Below are 21,044 nucleotides of genomic sequence, written 5' to 3'. Positions count from 1 at the left end.
TAGATGCAATAAATCGATCCCCGATAGATCGATCACTACCCGCCGATCCAGTGGGTAGTGTAGATGTGGCCTAGAACTGAACAGAATAAGCATTACAAATGTGAAGCTATATTAATCTAATCTGTCAGTTCCTTGGAAAGTGTAAAACAAGTTACACAGCAAGAATAACAGCAAGTTATCAAAACCAGTGAGGGCACACACTATTTTAATAAAAAAGATATACAAATATAATGGGAAAAAATCATATCCTATACAAATTTTTCTGCATCAGGCCCAGTTAAAGGTCATAAGTTTATGAATCTCCATGATTTTTCACTTGTATCTTATCCATAAGTTGAATTAATTGAATCTCCTAGGAAATAAATGATTTATCATTATGGATAACCTGGTGCTTATTAAAAAAAGAATGGGACTACTTTTGGCAATTTAGAGACTAACAAATTTATTAGATCATAAGCTTTTGTGGGCTACAGCCCACTTCATCGGATGCATAGAATGGAACATATAAGAAGAAGATACACACGATAAAACTGAAGCATCAACATCCTCCTCTATAGTTGCCTGTAATCATGGCACATGTTCTTAATTTTGGCTGCATGGCAGGCCTCTGTTGTAAGATGAACAGGAACTTACTGGCTGCACTCCTCTCCCAGACCCTTTGCAGTTCCTAAAAAAAAGTTTTTGTAAGGAAAGCCATTGCAATAATTATTGTTAAATATTTTCCCACCACCATGTAGAGCAAGTCTTCTGATCCATTACAAATGATTGGATGAGTTTTCCATTAACAAATCCTGCTGAGTTTCTTTCTTAACAAGTAGGTTTTTTAACACATAATGCACTAAAATAATTAATAATAATAAGTGCACATAATGCTTTTTGTCTTCAAAACATTGGAGAAACATTATCTACCTAATTGTTTTTCTAAAAATTCTAGCACCCTTTCATGGTTAGTACAAATATCAAATAATACATATGTAAGATCCTTAGATTCAGATCAAATAATACAAATGTAAGATCCTTAGATTCAAATTTGAATGGTCTAAAGGATCTTAGGCACTTGTGGCACCTTTAGGGTATGTATACACTTGGAGCTGGGGTGTGATTGCCAGCTGGAGGAGACATACCTGTGCTAGCTCTCATCTAACTAGTGCACTAAAAATAGAAATCTCACTGCTGTTTTATGGCTGTAAAATGAGTTCAGAGTGTAGTGGTCAGGCATCCACATCACAAAATCCAGCCTTAAGATTATTATTTGGTAGTCAAAGCAAATAGGGCATGGGATAGAGAAATTGAACCATTCTTACTTTTAAGAGTGATTTCTCCAGATCAGGATGAGACATATCAGCAGGGCCAATTGGCCAATTAACACTTGTTAATTTTTTGGTATTTGATAAGTTTCGCAACTTGTTTTTATGCACATCCCTATCAGACCAAAACATACACTCTCGTCTTAGAGCTGCAAATTTAAGCAAATTAGAGATGTGATTTGATAAAAGACACAATTTTTTTGTTAACTGATACAAGTTTTGTCATATTTAAAGAGTTAAAAATGTTCAGAAGTATTAATAAAAATATATCTATTCTGATAGCGCAAGATTAGACCATGATGAACAAGTCCTCTCAGGTCAGCTGATTATATAAACAAACCACTACTCGTGGCTGGTGCTAGATGAAGTGCATGTTGAAAGGTAGAGAATTGTTACATTTTAGTGTCTTTATAGTTTTACGACTAGTTGACTAAGGAATTATTTATGTGTGAGAATGAATCATTATTATCTTCATGTGGTAGCTAAAAGAGGTGACTGATCGGTTGGTTGAGCCCTAGCTTGGTAGCTTGGCCATCATCATCATAGGCTTTCATAGTCTATAGACCCAGATTCTAGGTGAAAATTTGTGAGGACCATCTTGTACAGTGAGTTTCGTGAGGACACACATTTGAAATTTTTGGACATTTTCCCTCTGTCTGTATCCTTGTCTGTGTTTACTATATATATATGTCATCCCTTTGTCTTCAGCTCAGCCTGTTATATTATACCTTGCGTGTTTGAGTTTTGATTCAGTGATCAAGATAATAACCTGTCTGACTGTTTCATTTTATGTTCTTAATTAGTATTTCTTTGTTTTAAGTCTTTTAAGCATTTGTGTACCATTCAGCGTTTGTGTACGTTTACAGTAGCAGATTTCAAGTGTAGATAAGCTACTTATTTACAACAGAATATTACAAGTGTGGATAGGCTACATATTGACCAGCTAGATAACTGTGAAGAGGAGATTTGAAAGTGGTGCAAGCAAGAGATGGCAAAAACAACTGAGTGAAGCAGCAGATAAGACCTCAAAGCCAATAACTTCATTTCTCAAATCACTGGAAAACACACCTTACCCAACAAACAATGCTACAGATAATGAAAACTCTGCAACTGCAACAGGTGATATTTCAATGCCAATATCTGAACATAAGGACAGTAGTCAAGAAGGAGATGTCCCAACAGTAACAGATGCAGCAGAAGATCCTGTGTATGATCAAGAAACTCAACAGGAAGATGTAGATCTTAACATAGAAAGAGCAATTCATGAGTACTACAGGTTTGACTGTGGCTGACATTGGAATTATTGACAAGAGCAATGCTGCCCAAATGCAACCTTTTCTTCAAATTAGTTGTTTTGAAATTCCAAGTAACATTCCACGAGATGCTGATAATCACGCTTTCCCTACTCATCTGCTGACAAAAACACTTCCAAATGGTGAGACCTGCACAAGAGACTGGTTATGCTGGAGTATGGAAAAACAATCTCTGTACTGTGGACCCTGCTTCATTTCGAACAAAAGTGCTGCAAATGCATCAGTTCTCTCTGATCAATCAGGATGGAGCATCAACAGAGGTTGGAGGAAGTTGAAAGACCGAATACCATCACATGAGAGTTCAGCATCACACAAAGAAAACTATGTTGTATGGAAATCAGCCAGTAGGGCAGCATCAGCTGAAAGTTCAGTTCAGAATTTACTTTTGACTAAACTCTCTACAGAAACTAATAACTGGAAAAAACTTCTTGAGCGCATCCTGAATGTCATCCTTTTTCTTTCTGAGAGGAGATTGGCTTTCTTTTGTTCCAGTCAATGTACTGGTGATCATGCAAATGGAAACTTTCTAGGCATAGTTGAGCTCCTCAGCAAATATGACCCACTTTTATCAGAGCATGTTAAACGTGTTTGAGAATTGCAAGAGAGTCAAAAGCGTATGCAAGTCCATTATCTCTCCACACGCACAAACTAAAACGAGTTTGAGATATGTGGGTCATTCATACAAACAGAAATTCTTGATGAGATTCGAAATGCCAAGTATTTTTCAATCATCATTGATGCCACTCCAGATTGTTCTCACAAGGAACAGACTACTATGGTTATTCGATATGTTAAGATTGTAGAGAGCTCAAAATTTTCAATTGAAGAAAGGTTTATTTTGTTTGATAATTTCACGAGAAACACTGGAAAAGAAATTGCTGCTCAAGTACTAGCAATTCTAGAAGGTTTTAAGTTAGATTTTCAAGTCTGCATTGGTCAAGCCTATGACAGTGGATCTAATATGGCTGGGAAGTACAAAGGTGTACAAGCAGTTCTGCCAGAGCATAATTCAAACTGTATTTTCTCCAGCTGTGGAAACCACACACTAAACCCTGTAAGTGTTGACTGTGCTGAATCATGCAAGGAGGCAATTACTTACTTTGGAACTGTTCAGTAAATGTACAATCTCTTCAGTAGCAGTCCACAAAGATGGGAAATTCTGAAGCAATATCTTCCTGTTTCACTGCATGGGATGTCCAAAACCAGTCTGCATGGATTGATGGTGTTCAACCAGTTGCACAGCATTTGATTTCAGTGATTTAAATTCAAATGGCTTTAAATGAGCTTGAATCTCTCAAACTCACTGCACAGGCTTGAACTGAACTTTAGTCTATTCAGAAGAATATGTCCAAATTTGAATGCATTCTGATGCCATCTTTGTGGATGAAGCTATTTACAATGATCTACCAAACTAATCTGGCAATTGAAGCACGCAGTGCTATACTTGATGTTGAGAGGGATAACACTGAAAGTTTTATCAGTGATATTCAACAGATTCATGAACAATGGAATGCGATCCTGACTGTGTCCAAATTAGTAGCACAGAATATTGGCATTTCATCTGAGTTTTCCACCAATCACAACTTACCTACTGAATCTGATGCCGAGCAGCATTATAGTGTCAATGTCTTCCTTGTCATCATTTACTCGATTCAGTCAAATCTTACATGTCAATTTGAGTCACTGCGGATAATTTGTACCCTTTTGGGGTTTCCTTGGTAGTTCAACAGACTGAGTAATGCAGATCTACTTTCTGCAGCTGAACAACTGCAGCAACAGTACAACAAAGAAATCTCAAAAGATCTCAGTGATGAGGTCCTCTTCCTCAAATGAATATATTCCATGAACTTTAAATTGGATTGCAAGCCAAAGGAATTGCTTCAAGAAATACTCAAACTTGGACTCTCTGGGGTGTTTCCTAATATCACAATTGCATTGTGTATTTTTGTCAGCTTGCCTGCATCAGCGGCTTCAGGTGAACGCACTGTCAACGTGTTGAAGCAGGTAAAGAACTATCATCATTCAACTATGGGACAAGAGCGTTTGAATGGGCTTGCCAAGTTTAATATCAGCTGTGACATTGTATGAAAACTAGATTTTTCTCAATAATTAGTGGATTGATTTGGACAGAAAAAGGCTAGAAAAGCATTTGTTAAATAAAAAAAATTAAAAGTATGTCTCACTCTTTTTGTGGTGCCTATTTTGTTTTCATGTGTCATCGTTTTTTATTTTGATTATGGCTAGGGATCTCAAAAGCCGGAAGTAGCCTGGACCTCTGAGAGGGCCTGCATATCAGTATGGCGAAGCTTGCCTTGCCAGTTCCTTCATGTTACTGATTTTGCAGCTAAACAGGACATAAGTCTCCACTCCTGTCAAGAAGTGACACATTCACTTTAAAAATTATCTTTCAATAAGGTTAAGTTATCCCAGTGAACGTGTTGATTTAACATTGAGTGACTTAGGAAGTTCCAGACTGAATTTTCAGATTAAGGCACACCTGCAGGCGCTAGAACTCCTTGACCAGAAAACGATGGTGGCAAAGTTGCTAGCCATAAAGATTTTCAATTCTTGCATTCTCTTTTTGCCATTAAGTTACTCTCTATCCTCCATTCTGCATGGTCAGAAATGTCAAGATGATGGAGTTTCAGGTAGCAAGGGATGTGAAGGGTAACAAGAAGGGTTTCTACAGGTATGTTAGCAACAAGAAGGTGGTCAGGGAAAGTGTGGGACCCTTACCGATTGGGGGAGGCAACCTAGTGACAGATGATGTGAATAAAACTGAAGTACTCAATGCTTTTTTTGCCTCAGTCTTCACAGACAAGGTCAGCTCCCAGACTGCTGCACTGGGCAATATAGTATGGGGAGGAGGTGAGCAGCCCTAAGTGGTGATAGAACAGGTTAAGGACTATTTGGAAAAGCTGGGCATGCACAAGTCCAGATGCAGTGCATCCCAGGGTGCTGAGCGAGTTGGCTGATGGCTCTGCATTGGCCATTATCGTTGAAAGGCAAATATAGTGCCCATCTTTAAAAAAAGCAAAGCAGGAGAATCTGGGGAACTACAGACGGGTAAGCTTTACCTCAGTCCCTGGAAAAATCATGGAGCAGGTCCTCAAGGAATCTATTTTGAAGCACTTGGAGGAGAGGAATGTGATCAGGAAAGTCAACATGGATTCACCAGCGGCATGTTATGCCTGACCAACCTGATTGCCTTCTATGATGAGATAACTGGCGCTGTGGATATGGGGAAAGCAGAGGACATGATATATCTTGACTTTAGCAAAGCTTTTGATATGGTCTCCCACAGTATTCTTGCCAGCAAGTTAAAAAAGTTATGGATTGGATGAATGGACTATAAGGTGGATAGAAAGCTGGCTAGATCATCGGGCTCAGCAGGTAGTGATCAACAGCTCAATGTCTAGTTGGCAGCTGGTATCAAGCAGAGGTTGCCCCAGGGGTTGGCTTTGGGGCCAGTTTTGTTCAACATTCATTAATGAGCTGAATGATGGGATGGATTGCACCCTCAGCAAGTTTGCGGATGACACTAAGGTGGGGACTCCAGGTAGATACACTGGAGGGTAGGGATAGGTTCCAGAGTGACCTAGACAAATTAGAGGATTGGGCCAAAAGAAAACTGTTGAGGTTCAACAAGGATAAGTGAAGAGTCCTGCAGTTAGGATGGAAGAATCCCATACGCTGCTACAGGCTGGGGATTGACTTGCTGAGAGGCAGTTCTGCAGAAAAGGACCTGGGGATTACAGTGGATGAGAAACTGATATGAGTGAACAGTAATGGTCTCAAATTGCAGTGGTGGTTGGATATTAGGAAAAACGATATCACTAGGAGGGTGGTGAAGCACCAGAATGGGTTACATAGGGAGGTGGTGGAGTCTCCATCCTTAGAGGTTTTTAAGGCCCGGCTTGACAAAGCCCTGGCTAGGATGATTCAGTTGGGATTAGTCCTGCTTTCAGCAGGGGGTTGGACTAGATGGCCTCCTGAGGTCTCTTCCAACCCCAATCTTCTATGATGCTAGCACTAGTTTCAGAATAAGAAACGTAAGAAATATGATTTTCAAATACGTTTCATTTTTTCACTATAAAAGCGTTCTTGTCAGTTGAAATTTCAGATTACTTTGCTAAAGAAAAGTTTTAATTTCTCTTTAGATTCATATTCCAGTCCATTCTTTAATTATTTGGTAATTCAGCTATTGTTTTCTATTTGCGCTTGAACAGGCTTGGGGTAACGTTTTCAACAGCATCTAAGTGACTTAGGTACCTAAATCCTGTTAAAAGGTAATGGGATTTAGGGGCCTAAATCATTTAGGTGCATTTGAAAGTTTTACTCTCAGGGTTTGTTGCATGTTTCTGTTTTGTTTCATCAGCAGTAATAGAATCATAACTAGGGCTCTACCAAATTCACGGTCCATTTTGGTCAATTTCATGATCATTGGATTTTAAAAATAATAAATTTAATAATTTCAGATATTTAAATCTGAAATTTCATGGTGTTGTAATTGTAGGGTCCTGACCCAAAAGGGAGTTATGGGGGAGGTGTCGCAAAGTTATTGTAAGAGGGGTTCCAGTACTGCTACCCTTACTTCTGTGCTGCTGCTGGCAGTGGTGCTGCCTTCAGAGCTGGATGGCCAGAGAATATTGGCTGCTGGCCAGGAACCCCACTCTGAAGGCAGAGCCCCTGCCAGAAGTAACGCAGAAGTAAGGATGGCATGGTATGGTATTTCCACCCTTACTTCTGCGCTGCTGCCTTCAGAGCTGAGCCCTTGGTCAGCAGCCACTGCTCTCTGGCCACCCAGCTCTGAAGGCAGTGCAGAAGTAATGGTGGCAATACCACAACCCACCCCCAAAAAATAACCATGCAACCCCCCTGCAACTTCCTTTTGGATCAGGACCCCCAATTTGAGAAACGTTTGTCTTGAAGTTATAAGAACTTAAGAACGCCCATACTGGGTGAGACCAAAGGTCCATCTAGCCCAATATCCTGTCTTCCGACTGTAGCCAATGCCAGGTGCCCCAGAGGGAAAGAACAGAACAGTTACTCATCAAGTGGTCCATCCCCTGTTGCCCATTCCCAGCATTTAGCGAAAAGTCTGTGTAGTATAGAGTAAAAGCACACACAAAACCAGAATTCACTGCGGGGAGACCAGATTTCACGGTTCGTGATGTGTTTTTCATGGCCATGAATTTGGTAGGGCCCTAATCATAACATAAAGGACTACTCACCTGATTAAAGGTTTACAGGATCCAGCCCTTAGACACCTATCAGTGGAACAACTAATAGAATCACAGGACTGCTCATAAAGTTAAATGTGTGCCAAAGTCTTTGAAGGACTGGGGCGTAGGTGTGTAAGGTATCATTTCATTTTTATGTAGTGTAATTAATACACTCCACTAAAACATTCTACATTAATCAGTTAATTACAGTTATAATTTTGTCCTTAGTGGAAAAAGCAATTAAATGATTAATATAAAGTTTCCTTTTAAAATTCATATTATATGACTTATTTTTAAATATACAACTATTAACTTATTAAATGAGATTTTTGCATCATGGTTAAATACAGGTTTTGTTTAAAGATTTTATATCTTTAGCAAATTGAGACGTATACCCCCTTATTAAGACACTGGAAATCAGAAAACTATTTTTCTTCTAGACTGAAGTGAGATGTCAGGAGACTGAGTTGCAGGCCGTCTTGTCTAGTGGTCAGAACAGGAGTCAGGCTTAATGGGCGAAATAAGGGTTAGCCTCCAAATGCCAGAGCCCAGGGTCTAGGCAGAGTCAGAGCCAGTGATCAGAGCTGAGGGTCAGAAGCCAAATGCCAGAGTCAATAGGGAATCAGAACTGGATTGAGGGTTAGAACCATAATCAGAGTCCAAATGTCAGAGCCAGAAATTAGAGCAGAGGGCTAGAACTATATTACTTGGAATCAGGGAAGGCAGGAACAGGGCTGGGTCTAGGCTGGAGCAAGGGCGAGTGCAGAGGAAGGTCTGGGCTGGAGAAAGATTTGGAATGAAGCAACTAAAGGAAGACAGAGAATCCACAGGTATGTACAGTGAGCAGCCACTGATATTCTGCAGCTGCTGGGATTAAGAGCAAGCCACCTGACTGCCTCAGCCAAGCAGTGGGGTTCTGTTGTGGGCCAGCTGTGTCCATTGGCTGCCCAGTGACAGGACAGGCACAGCTACAGGCCCTTTGAAAGAAGCATTACATATTTAAGTTTATTTCTTTCTATGCTCTGAAAATGCACATTGAATATTTTAAGTTGTTTATTCAGTGGCCTGATTCTTAAATATGTTATTGACTGATGTAATTCATACAGTGGAATAGAAAACTGTAATTGAACAAATACTAATAGTATAAAGTGTCTTACAAAACCTTGTAAAGAACAGGAGGGAAAGTAATACTGAGATTCTGCTTCACTACCATATGATATGAACTAAAGAATATGAAAAAGGTTTTATCCAATGCAAAAAGTACAGTTTTAGACAAAAAATTGATGTTTAGTTTATTGGGATAAAAAGATCAAATAAAGTGAATAGAACGATCATTATTTGTACCTACAGGGAGGTCCATTGAAATTTGTCTGCCTAATCCCTTTATCAGTGTTAGGACAAATTGCTAAAATATCTGGTCCTGTAAAGGCTTTAGCCTATTAATGGTTTGTAGATCATTGGTTAGTACCCTGATTCAGATGTCAGAGATTAGTATAAAAGCTGATTTAAGCTAATTGAAACTGATTTAGGTAGACTAACGACACCTGAGTCTTTACAATTCACAATGCTGTAATCTGTTAGGTTTCATTGAATGAGACACCACAGGCTCATAAATAAAATATAATGTCCCGGGAGCTAAGGTGTATGAACAGGGCATTGGATTTCACAGTCCTGAGAACAGTTTACGCAAGATAAAAAGATACATGCCAATCTTTTATTGTGTTCAGAACTGGTATTGATGGATGGAGTTATCCCATCAGGAAATTGAGTGGGCCACAGTCAAAGAGGTATTATTTTTCATGGAAGTCCTTTGCACTCATGAAAAGGCCCTTTGATACTCAGGAGATATTTGTTTCAGTGCACTTAATTTTAAACTTGCTCATACTTAGAGTTGTCTTGAAAAGATCTTTACTTAACCTTTTTATATAGTGTGTTTTATAGACCACCCACACATGATTAATTTTAAAGAGGTTTTCATATAATTTTGAATTGGTTGTTGTCAGTGAGTTTGGTTTCTGAGGATGATGCAGTTATAAAATTTGGCATCTTCATATAATAGAGTAGATGCTTTCTGAACTGTTCACTTCATATATTTTTAAATATATTACAATACACTTTCTCACAGTCCTTAATACAAAGCTTCTACTGATAAAGTATGTAAGAGTAAACTGTTGTAAAAGGACACATTTGAAATTATGTGACTTCTAAGTGACCTACTAGTGGTTATTTCAGAAACATATGAACATATTTTTATTTTTGATCTTCCCTTCAAATTTTGAAGGGATCTTAAGAGTTAATGCAGTTATGAATATCCTTCACACTCCAAGTTTGCAGTGGGCTTCTTTTTTATTCAGCCTGCTATAATTATTTATTTTCAATTATTTTAAAGGGACAAATAGAATAGGCTCCAAATTTAACCCACTGTTGAAGATATATTGATAGTATGCATCATTTGGATTCCAGAAATCTTTTTGAGGAAATAAATTGCTATTATTTTTGTAAAGGAAAACAACAACAACAAATTATTAGTTACTGTTTATCCATCATTGTTTTTACCAGTTCATTTATAATTTCCCTTCCCACCACAAAATCCAATGAAAAAATATATACGCATTAACAAACCCAGTTCCCAGAGCTATGAGATGACATTGGTGAGATCACTGTTGCTGATTAGAATAAGGCAATAAATGAGATAAAGGAAGGTTGGTTATGATGCACAATAAATGAAAAAGGTAAATTTTAAATGTTTGCTAAATGTAAGATGAAAAAGTCCATTAGAAAAGTAATGCTTTTAAGAGGTTATTGCAACCAAAATTTAAAGATAAATATATGATCACTGGGTGGGTTACAGCAATGACCTTTCACCTCTGATTTCTGGTTCACTACTAACTCAGCCTGAGTTAGTACTGTCTGAAGTTTTTTGCCACTTAATAGGTGTCTTTTTAGAGCAAACTGAAAATTTTTGACTAAGTTTTCTTGCTTTCATGGAAAATTACATTTTTCATAAATTGTTTTCAACAAAAAGAAATCAATCATTTAAATTAAGCAAAAAAGCTGTGTCACTTTGGTTTTTGAAAACTGATTATATACATTTTTGATTTTTTCCATTTTTGTTACTCAATGTAGTACAGTAGTGGTTTTCAACCTGTTTTCCACAAACCCTTGTGGGTCTGCAGACCATGTAGTAGAGGTGTGACCGGTTTCCCCCAGGGGTGCCACCTGGAACTGGGGTGCCACTGAGTCCTCTGACTGACCAGCCTGGGTTTCCCCTCACACTGTGCAGCTCTGATAATCTCTAGACTGCTCCTGGTCTTACACTTCCACCAGCATTTACACAGGCAGGGACACAGCCAGCTGTGGTTATATGCAGGCTTTGACCAGCCACTGCATGAACCAACAATAGAAAGGCTACAGCCAAGATTACCCCCAGCTTCAAAGCCTAGGACCCCAGAGCTAAACTGTCCTACCCTGGTCAAAACCCTGACCAGTATGAATTTATTACTCGGTTCGCCTGTCCCTCAATGTGTAGAGGAATATGTATACTTGTGGTAACTAAGCTGAGATTTTCCCCAGACACTTCACTTAAGGGCAAACTGGTTTAGGTTAAAATATAAAACAAGTTTATTAACTAAGTTTAACATACTAGAAGGATAGGATTTGAATTAACAATTTCTCACCCTGCCTGATGATACAAGTAGGCTTGCAGATTCTCAAGGCACAAGCTGCACTTGTTTTGCAGCTTGGGATTCCCTTTCCCCCTAACACCTCCCCTCCCCTTTCTTTTGGAGCTTCTCTCAAGTGTTGAGTTGTGGGGGAGTGAAGAACAACAAATGATGTCACTCCCTGCCTTAGTTTGTGGAGAAACACAGGCACCCAGAATGGAGTCCAGAGACCTGGTCTGGTCAAATGCCCTTGCAGAGTCATAGCAGCTATTACTTACAGGCTGGCCGAAACATCCACAGGAAGGATAAGCTATTCCACAGCCCATTGTCCTTGTTGATGAGCCATTAACACTGTTTGGCTTCTTCATTGTTGTACCTGAAAGGCTGTCTGTGGGTGTTTTCCAGAGTAAGTCCATTTGAAATACAGATCCATAATCAATATTCATAACTTCAGATACAAAAATGGTATATGCATATAAATAGGTTAGTCATATCCAGAAAATAATAACTTTTCAAATGACACCTTACATGACCCATCTTGTACAAAATGCATCATAATTATGCCATAACAATATTATTATGATGAATATGCAGTGTAATGTCACAAGCCATCCACAGAGGGTTGTCGTTACCAGAGAACAGTGGTTTTCAACTGTGGTCTGCGGAGCCCTGGGGTCTGCAGACTATGTCTAAGATTTCCAAAGGGGTCTGCACCGCCATTCAAAATTTTTTAGGGGTCCGCAAATGAAAAAAGGTTGAAAACTGCTGCAATAAAGTAAATGATACCTAGGTTTTTTGTTTGTTTTTTTCCTTTTTCCCTTTCTTTTCTTTTCCTGCTCTCTAACTTTTTAAAACTTGCTGAACTTTTGGTTACCAAGTGGCAAAAGGAAAATATGAAACTCTGCAACATTTAAAAAAATTCCTCAACTTTTAAAAAGTTACAGAGCTGCCAAATCACAGTAACTTTTTTAAGTTGTGGAAGTTTTGAAATATTACAGAGTTTCATTCTTTTTCTCTTACACTATAACACTTTTCCAAATTTGGATGTTGGAGTAGAAAATGGACAAACCACTAACCTCGAAATCATTGAAAGAGTGAGGAAGCCCTTGGAGAATGGAGGTAAGAGATAAAGTCAGTAGCATAGGCTAGGGGTATGTATGTAGGGTCTTGAAGTGGAATGAAAGTGTACAAAATGGGGGTTAGATGGTTAGATTGAAGAGTTAGGAATATAATTGTAGTGGTTGCATTTGAATGGCCAGGTTTTGTGTGTGTAATATATGTTTATTAACACAATAGCTTAATGATAATTGCTGTCAGTGCAACTTCATAGTCCTATTATGAATGCACCTTATTTCTGGTTACAATATTTAGAAACCTTTTTTTCCCTTAAATTGGCTACCTAATGACTACTGACTTTGTCCCCACTTACCTCTGAATTGCCTCTCACACTTGGGGGCACCTCCTGATACACACCTGCATATGTGGGAGAACATGCACATACTCTGGTTTTTGCTGTCTCTCCAAAAACCATTAGCAGCTGATGACTAACTTTAAATATTAATAAATCTTACAAAAAAGAGTTTTCAGATATGTGGGATTGAACTCTCCATCTGCTAGTATATGCACTTTGCTGCCCTAACGCCTGTTAAATGCCCCATAACCATAGGTAGTCAATACAGAAGTGGAATAGGGACCAGTAACATAGCTGGTAAGGCATATGTGTGTGTGGTACCATGAACTTTTCACTTGCAATAAATAAACAGAATCAGAAAAAAGATAATCCAAACTGAAAACATGTATATAATCAAAATCATCCCTGATTTTGATAAAACAGATTTTGGATCCAAACCAGTAAAGTAGTCCAGGGTAAACATGGGTGTACCCACTTCTCATTTGGGAAATACAGCCACTGTGCGGTCTGGAACACCCACAAGGTTAGTTTTCCCATTTTTTTTAAACCACCATTGATCCACGCTATTGCTGGTTCTGATTTTTGTAAGACCAAAATCTAACTGATATTTAGTATTTTCTTATTTAAGAGTATTAGATGCTCAAGGGAAACATTGAAAAATATTTGATTTAGGAAATGATATAGAAATGGGGCTATCTCTAAGAGACATTTTTCTTCCTTATCCTCCTTTTTCTGGTTCTGGAGACATTTTCATGGAAACAGAATGTTTGTTTCTAAGGAGTAGAAGATTGTTCTATTTTCTCCCAACCTGAAACCCTAATGATTTTCATACCAAGCACTTGTGATGTCACAAACAAGGTTATGATTTTAGGTAAGAGTAAGGAACAGTAGTAGATCAACTCCTAAGAAACAAATATTTTATTTTTCATTCAAATATTCTAGTGAGGAAAAGGGAAAGAAAATATTTGCTTTACCAGCAGAAATGTCTCTAAAATTATTTTCAAGTTTTCAGTGAGGTGTCATCTGTAAGTAACTGCTATAGTATATGATATGTTATAAAACAACTGCTGATTGCTGCAGAAGCAGAATGTCACATTTAGCTGTGAATGCAGTCGTTCATTCTGCTTACTTTCTTTATCCACCTAATCATAAGGGCCAAATCCAGTCGGTCTTATGTTGAGTAAAGCCTTACTTTGCAAGTAGTCTTACTGAAAAAATGGGAATATGTGAGGATCAAAGTACTACTTAATTTGAATAAGGATGGTGGACTCTGGTCCTAAGAAAATGTGCTATAGATCTAGTCCCGCTCCATTTAGAAATGTTAGTCCTGGAGATTCAGACTTAATATTCTGAAGCCTTGTATCACATATATTATAATGTTATATACATTTAAAGTATTTTCCTTTCTTGAAAAGATATGCTATATAAAAAAGTTCATCTTTAAATAATGGAAAAAAGTTTGAATGCTTATTTTTTTTTATTTTGTTTTTAGTGTGGAACAATGCCTTAAAGAGCTACAATCAGACGTAAATGAGACTTGTACTGATGAGCTGTTACAAAACACAACTAACTGCCTTCACTGGTTGAATAACTGCAGTTTCAGTTCCCTCAAACCTTCTTCTACACCTCATGGAGAGTTGATTGAATTTCTTAAAACCCTGGTAAAAAAAAAATCTTCTACAGTTTATATATATTTGGGAAAAAATACTTATACAGTTTTTTTATTTTTCTGCTATTAATGTATTCTTTTTTTACTTTTATAGTTTCACAAGAGTGAATATAGAACAGAATTAGAATAAAAGAGTCGGTATCTCTCTTTCTCATTTTGGTATAAATAAGTATCTCTCTTTTTTTGGTATAAATAATAACCAGAGAGACTATAGCCCAGTGGTTAGGGTACTTGTTTGGGATGTGAGAGACTCAGATTCAAGTCTCAGAGTAGCAGCTGTGTTAGTCTGTATCCACAAAAAGAACAGGAGTACTTGTGGCACCTTAGAGACTAACAAATTTATTTGAGCATAAACTTTTGTGGGCTACAGCCCACTTCATCGATGCATAGAATGGAATATATAGTAAGAAGATAGATATATATCTTACACACATACAGAGAACATGAAAAGGTAGAAGTAGCCATACCAACTGTAAGAGGCTAATTAATTAAGATGAGCTGTTATCAGCGGGGGGGAGTTTGTAGTGATAATCAAGATGGCCCATTTAGACAGTTGACAAGAAGGTGTAAGGATACTTAACCTGGGGAAATAGATTCAATAGGAGTAATGTCCCAGCCAGTCCCATCAACATCTCAGAAATGTCTTTGAACTGAAAATCCCTCAAATAAATTTGATCAGGTCAATCAAAATGTCTTGTTTTGATATTGACCTTCCTTTTAGCTTTTTTTTTTTTACTATAAATTAACTTACCTTTGAAGCAAAATGTCATTTTGACCCCCAGAATTGATTTTTTTTTTTTCATTTAGAAAATGTCAAAACAGAACTTTTAACAACTTCAAAACTATGTTTTCAAAATGGGAAATTCATCAGAACTGACCTTTTTCACAAAAACTTTTGGTTTTGACAGATCAGCATTTTCTGACAAAAAATAATGGTTCGCTGAAATATTCTCAACCAGCTTTACTCTAGAGAAAGTTGGACAAACCAAGGTCTGGCTACGTGCAATTAGAAGAGCTGATTCTGGGAGAACAGAGCCCTCTGGTTGCAATGTCCCATTGTATCATAAATAGCTATGAGACCAGAACTTTGACCGTACTGGTCATTAGAGGCCTTTTCAGATGAAGTAAAACAATACATGCAGTCCTATTACTTTGTCAGCTCCATGCTTGCTTCCTTTTTTCTCCCTTACTGATATAGCTGAAATGTAATTTCAACCTGGCACCTGTTAATGTATCAGTTCTCATCTAACCAGGACAAGTACATGATGGCCCCCCCCTTGTCCTGTGGGATCTCAATGCTGATGCTAAATCCCTTATCAGATCCTCTCTTTGAGTCCTTCAAGATGGTATTGGGAAGATTTATTTATCCTTAGAACTGCCTTTATGATGGTTAGTGCTGAGCCAGAAGAACAGGGAAAGCACAAGGTTTCTATTTTATGAATTCCTACCAAGTTTGTCATGAGCAATAGCTATCATTCCCGCCCCCCCCCCCCCCCCCCCCCCGCCCTCAGCCAAGTCTCAAATTAATTATTTTGACTTGTTCCTCATTTGCCTTCCAGGATGGGTATGCTAACCAGAGTAAAAAGGCTCCATCTTCTGCCAAGGCTTAACTGGTAGCTATGAGAGTTGGTGCTTTCCCTTTAGAACTGCGAGGTAGAGCTGATAGAAAAATGTGAATTATTTTTCACAGGGAATTTTAAATATATATATTTTAAATATCCTGGTTTTTTTCCAATGAAAATCTGAAACAAAAACCTACAAATTTCTATTTGGTTTTCAAAAACTGAGAGCTGAATATTTTTACCAAAAATTAACTCGAAAATGAAAATTTTAAGTGAAAAACATTTGTTTACTAGTTAAAAAAGACAACAGAACTTTTTTCTTTGAAAATTTCTGTCAACATTTTCGGTGCAGTCATTTTTTCATGAAAAAATATTTCAACGAAAAAATTTTTACCAGCAATACGATGGATGTTTTTACATGATCATGTCATTACAGATTTTATATTACAGTCTGTGCCAATGGTAGGTGGTTCCTATGTGGTATGATTCATAAGTCTTTGTTTTTCTAGGTATCTATCCTATATTTTTAGAATGAATACTATCTGGAAAGGCATAGAGGGAATGCTGATGCATGTTCTTACCTGTTGGTTTGGTTACTCCAAATCCTTGTATGCCAGCCCAGACAATACCTTATTGTATTGATGAAACTGAGTTTGAGTTTCTGAAAGTTTTCCTGTGTGTGTTTTAGTTATTTATGGTTGTCATTGCTTAGGGAATCTTTAACTGAACAAAGTCACCAGACTCCCATTTTATACAAAAAGTGACATCAGAAAAACTGCTTTTTTTCCCATTTCTCTTTATTTATAAGAGAATTTATAGTCTGTGCCTGGGCTAACATGAGGGGATTTGGAGAAATCAGGTTAAATGCTAAGATATTATCGTTTTGTAGTTTGCACTTAAAAATAATGTGCATCTTTTAACACAAAGTTAATTTTGTAAATAGAGTTATTCATGCGACATCTCTAAATACTATATAATTTACCATTATTAGCAAAGCTTGCTGAGGAATGAACAAAATCAAGAAGAAATGATCCTACGCTTTCTTCTGGATCTCTCCAGTCAGTGTGGGGTCTCATTTCCATGTACTCCAAGTGAGACATCTTTTGAGTTAACATCCAGAGCTTCTCTTCATGCCATTGAGGATGATTCATCTATGAATATCAAGTCTGTTTGGGATGATGTGAGATTACACCTTCGACGTTTTTTAGTAAATAGACTTCAGAGACCTCATGAAACAAATACTGATACTTTAAAACAGCAAATGCAATTTAAAACTCAATGCATACAACAACTTTTGTTTCTATATCCAGAATCAGAAGTTCTAACCAAGTACCAAAACTTGCAGAATAAATTAGTTTCTGAGCTTCTGCAGAACTGTGTTCTATCTAGCTGTGGTGAAACAAACTTTGATAAGGTGGTTCATGGTTACCAAAGTTCAATACCTACACTATGCACAATGATAAAAGAGGATTTGTATATACTAAGTGGTACTATAGATCCTTCCTCAACACTGACATTTATTAATGAAACTTATCTGGATACCGTCACAGAAGAAATAACAATTCTTCTTGAAAGACTTTGTGAACTGCAGTTCAGAGAAAATGCTCTACATATAATTAAGACAAGCAAGATTTCAAAGAAGAATAGAGGAACAGTTCATGCTTTGGGTTAGTGGCATTTTTATGTTCATTTTAGTTAGATTTTTATATATCTTGTTTATGCTACAGTTTTCTCTCTTTTGGTTGATTATTTCCCATGAAGACAGAGAGGCATGAAATTACCAATTCTAGTTTGATGCTTTTAACAGTGTTCATGTAGCTGAATTATTGAAGATATCAGAAGTGTGACCCCAAAATTTTAAAATAGAACATTTTTATAGACATATATACAAAACTGCAATATATTGCCATTGGGTAATATTGTACTGTTGGAATATTAAAAAAACTAAAATTAAAACTTCCATTGATTGTGTTAGTAGGTATGGGATTACAAATTATTGACTCTGGACAGGGAAAAAACCCACTCTATTCCCCAGAGTTGCTTTGAATGGACTGAAATTGAAAATTTAAAAATTAGACTGCAGCAACACAGACTCAATGCATTTAATTATAAAATAGTTGACACTAAATCCCACATAACTGGTCTGAAAGGTTTAGTATGCAGACTGTCTCTAAAAACATCTTATTTGTTTTTTTAAAATAAATTTCCAATGCTTTTTAAATTGATATAAATTACTGTACTGATAACTGGTTTCATGTTTTTCAAAAGAAACGTACAACAGTAAAGAGGATCCCACTGTTGACATTTGATACTTTATATAGTTGTTTAGCTATTGGTGAATCTGATAAGCTTATTCTCAAAGGGAGTACTGAAGGTTTAAAAAATTCAATTATGTAAAATGAAAACTCTTATTATATAATTGGTAGTGGAGTTGTGTACAGGCATGCCATGCACAGTTTTAGAGTGGTATTGTATGTAGTAATTATTATGTATTTGTTTATAATAGCATCCACGGTAGGCAAAGTATTTTCTAGAGAGACAAGAATGAATAGGGAGCTCACAGTCTTATGATAGACATAAACAAACAGATGGAGCTTGGGGGAAGAGATTTAACACAAAGTACTATGATCCAGGTGGTGGTTTACCAGGTCTCAACAAAATAAGGTTATGTTCATTTATTTTTTTTAATCAATCTTCATGTCAGTATAAATCAAATAGAAACTCCATTGGTAGAAAGACAGAAGAGCCTCTTCAAGAGAGGAGAAATATGGAGAAGATAGGGGCTTTGTGGGTGAGCAAAGGAAGGCTGGAACATGGATTAGGAGGCAGTACAGAAGAAAGCATGCAGACAGTCATGTGATAAACTGACATTACTCCTGGAGTGGAGGGGCAATGGGAAACAGTAAAAGGGGCAAAGTAATATAGAGCTCTGAAAGCGGTGTCAGGAAGTTTGAATTTGGAGCACTTAGCAGAAGGTAAGCCAGTGCAGAGATTCAAAGAGGTATACCAGTGGTTCTCAAACTTTTGTACTGGTGACCCTTTTCACACAGCAAGCCTCTGAGTGTGACTCCCCTCCCCCTTATAAATTAAAAAAAGTTTTTATATATTAACACCATTATAAATGCTGGAGGCAAAGCAGGGTTTGGGGGGTAGGCTGACAGCTCGCGACTCCCCATGTGAGAACCCCTGGGTTACACAATAAGAACAACAAGCAAGTATGATGACCCTAGTTCTGCAGCATTTTGTAGACAGTGAATATATATACCTAGCACTTGTGTAACTCAGTTTTTAATCCATAGATCTCAAACACCTTTTTGTATTTGAGGAAACTGAGGCAGAGCGAGATTAAAATAGCCCAGATTGCATTAATCTGTAAAAATGCATGCTGTAGTGAATAGAGGTAATATCCTTTCTGTTCTGCTTACATTTTTTATTTGCTCTATTTTAAATTCATTTTGTTTGCTGTGAAAGGTTCCCTTAGATATTATAAAAACAATGAGGAGTCCTTGTGGCACCTTAGAGACTAATAAATTTATTTGGGCATAAACTTTCATGGGTTAGAACCCACTTCAACAGATGCATGGAGTGAAAATACAAGAGCAGGCATAAATACATGAAAGCACAGGGGTTGCTTTACCAAGTGTGAGGTCAGTCTAACAAGATAAATCAATTAACAGCAGGATACCAAGGGAGGAAAAATAACTTTTGAAGTGGTAAGAGTGGCCCATTACAGACAGTTGACAAGAAGGTGTGAGTAACAGTAGGGAGAAATTAGTATTGGGAAAATTGAGTTTAGGTTTTGTAATGACCCAACCACTCCCAGTCTCTGTTCAGACCTTATCTGTTGGTATCCAGTTTGCAAGTTAATTCCAGCTCTGCAGCTTCACATTGGAGTCTGTTTTTGAAGGTTTTTTTGTTGAAGAATTGCCACTTTTAGGTCTGTTATTGAGTGACCAGAGAGACTGAAGTGTTCTCCTACTGGTTTTTGAATGTTATGATTCCTGATGTCAGATTTGTGTCCATTTATTCTTTTGCGTAGACACTGTCCCGTTTGGCCAATGTACGTGGCAGAGGGGCATTGCTGGCACATGATGGCATATATCACATTGGTAGATGTGCAGGTGAACGAGCTCTTGATGATGTGGCTGATGTGGTTAGGTCCTATGATTGTGTCCCTTGAATAGTTATGTGGACAGAGTTGGCACCAGGGTTTGTAGCAGGGTTTGGTTCCTGGGTTGGTGGTTTTGTTGTGTGGTGTTTAGTTGCTGGTGAGTAGTTGCTAAAGGTTGGGGGGCTATTGTAAGCACGACTGGCCTGTCTCCCAAGGTCTGTGAGAATGAGGGATCGTCCTTCGGGATAGGTTGTAGATCCTTGATGATGTGCTGGAGAGGTTTTAGTTGGGTGCTGTAGGTGACGGCTAGTGGCATTCTGTTACTTTCTTTGTTGGGCCTGTCTTGTAGTAGGTGACTTCTCTGTACCCTTCTGGCTCTGTCAATCTGTTTCTTCACTTCACCAGGTGGGTATTGCAGTTTTAAGAACACTTGATAGAGATTCAGTAGGTTTTTGTCTCTGTCTGAGGGATCGGAGCAAATGCGGTTGTATCTTAGGGCTTGGCTGTAGACAATGGATCGTGTGATGTGGTCTGGATGAAAGCTGGAGGCATGTAGGTAGGTATAGCGGTCAGTAGGTTTCTGGTATAGGGTGGTGTTTACGTGGCCATCGCTTATTAGCACCGTAGTGTCCAGGAAGTGTATCTGTTGTGTGGACTGGTCCAGGCTGAGGTTGATGGTGGGATGGAAATTGTTGAAATCATGGTGGAATTCCTCAAGGGCTTCTTTTCCATGGGTCCAGATGATGAAGATGTCATCAATATAGCGCAAGTAGAGTAGGGGTAT

The 21,044-nt window shown here is 37.9% G+C and overlaps 1 protein-coding gene across 11 annotated transcripts in view; it reads left to right on the top strand.

The window, feature by feature from the left end:
• KIAA0825 (KIAA0825 ortholog) overlaps positions 1 to 21,044 on the top strand; it is a 406,839-nt gene that overhangs the window by 95,159 nt on the left and 290,636 nt on the right. For 10 of the 11 annotated variants that reach the window (XM_037903240.2, XM_037903239.2, XM_043546230.1 and 7 more), the window contains 2 exons: positions 14,411 to 14,579; positions 17,141 to 17,816. In XM_037903240.2, the coding sequence (XP_037759168.1) occupies positions 14,411 to 14,579; positions 17,141 to 17,816 (845 nt within the window). Of the gene's footprint in view, positions 1 to 12,563; positions 12,627 to 14,410; positions 14,580 to 17,140; positions 17,817 to 21,044 lie in introns of all 11 variants that reach the window. The other variant, XM_037903245.2, reaches the window with a different exon arrangement.

This window comes from Chelonia mydas, chromosome 5 (genome assembly GCF_015237465.2).
Source record: "Chelonia mydas isolate rCheMyd1 chromosome 5, rCheMyd1.pri.v2, whole genome shotgun sequence".
NCBI lineage: Eukaryota > Metazoa > Chordata > Testudines > Cheloniidae > Chelonia > Chelonia mydas.
Note: the sequence above shows the minus strand (reverse complement) of the source record. Positions and strands in the feature narration are given on the sequence as shown.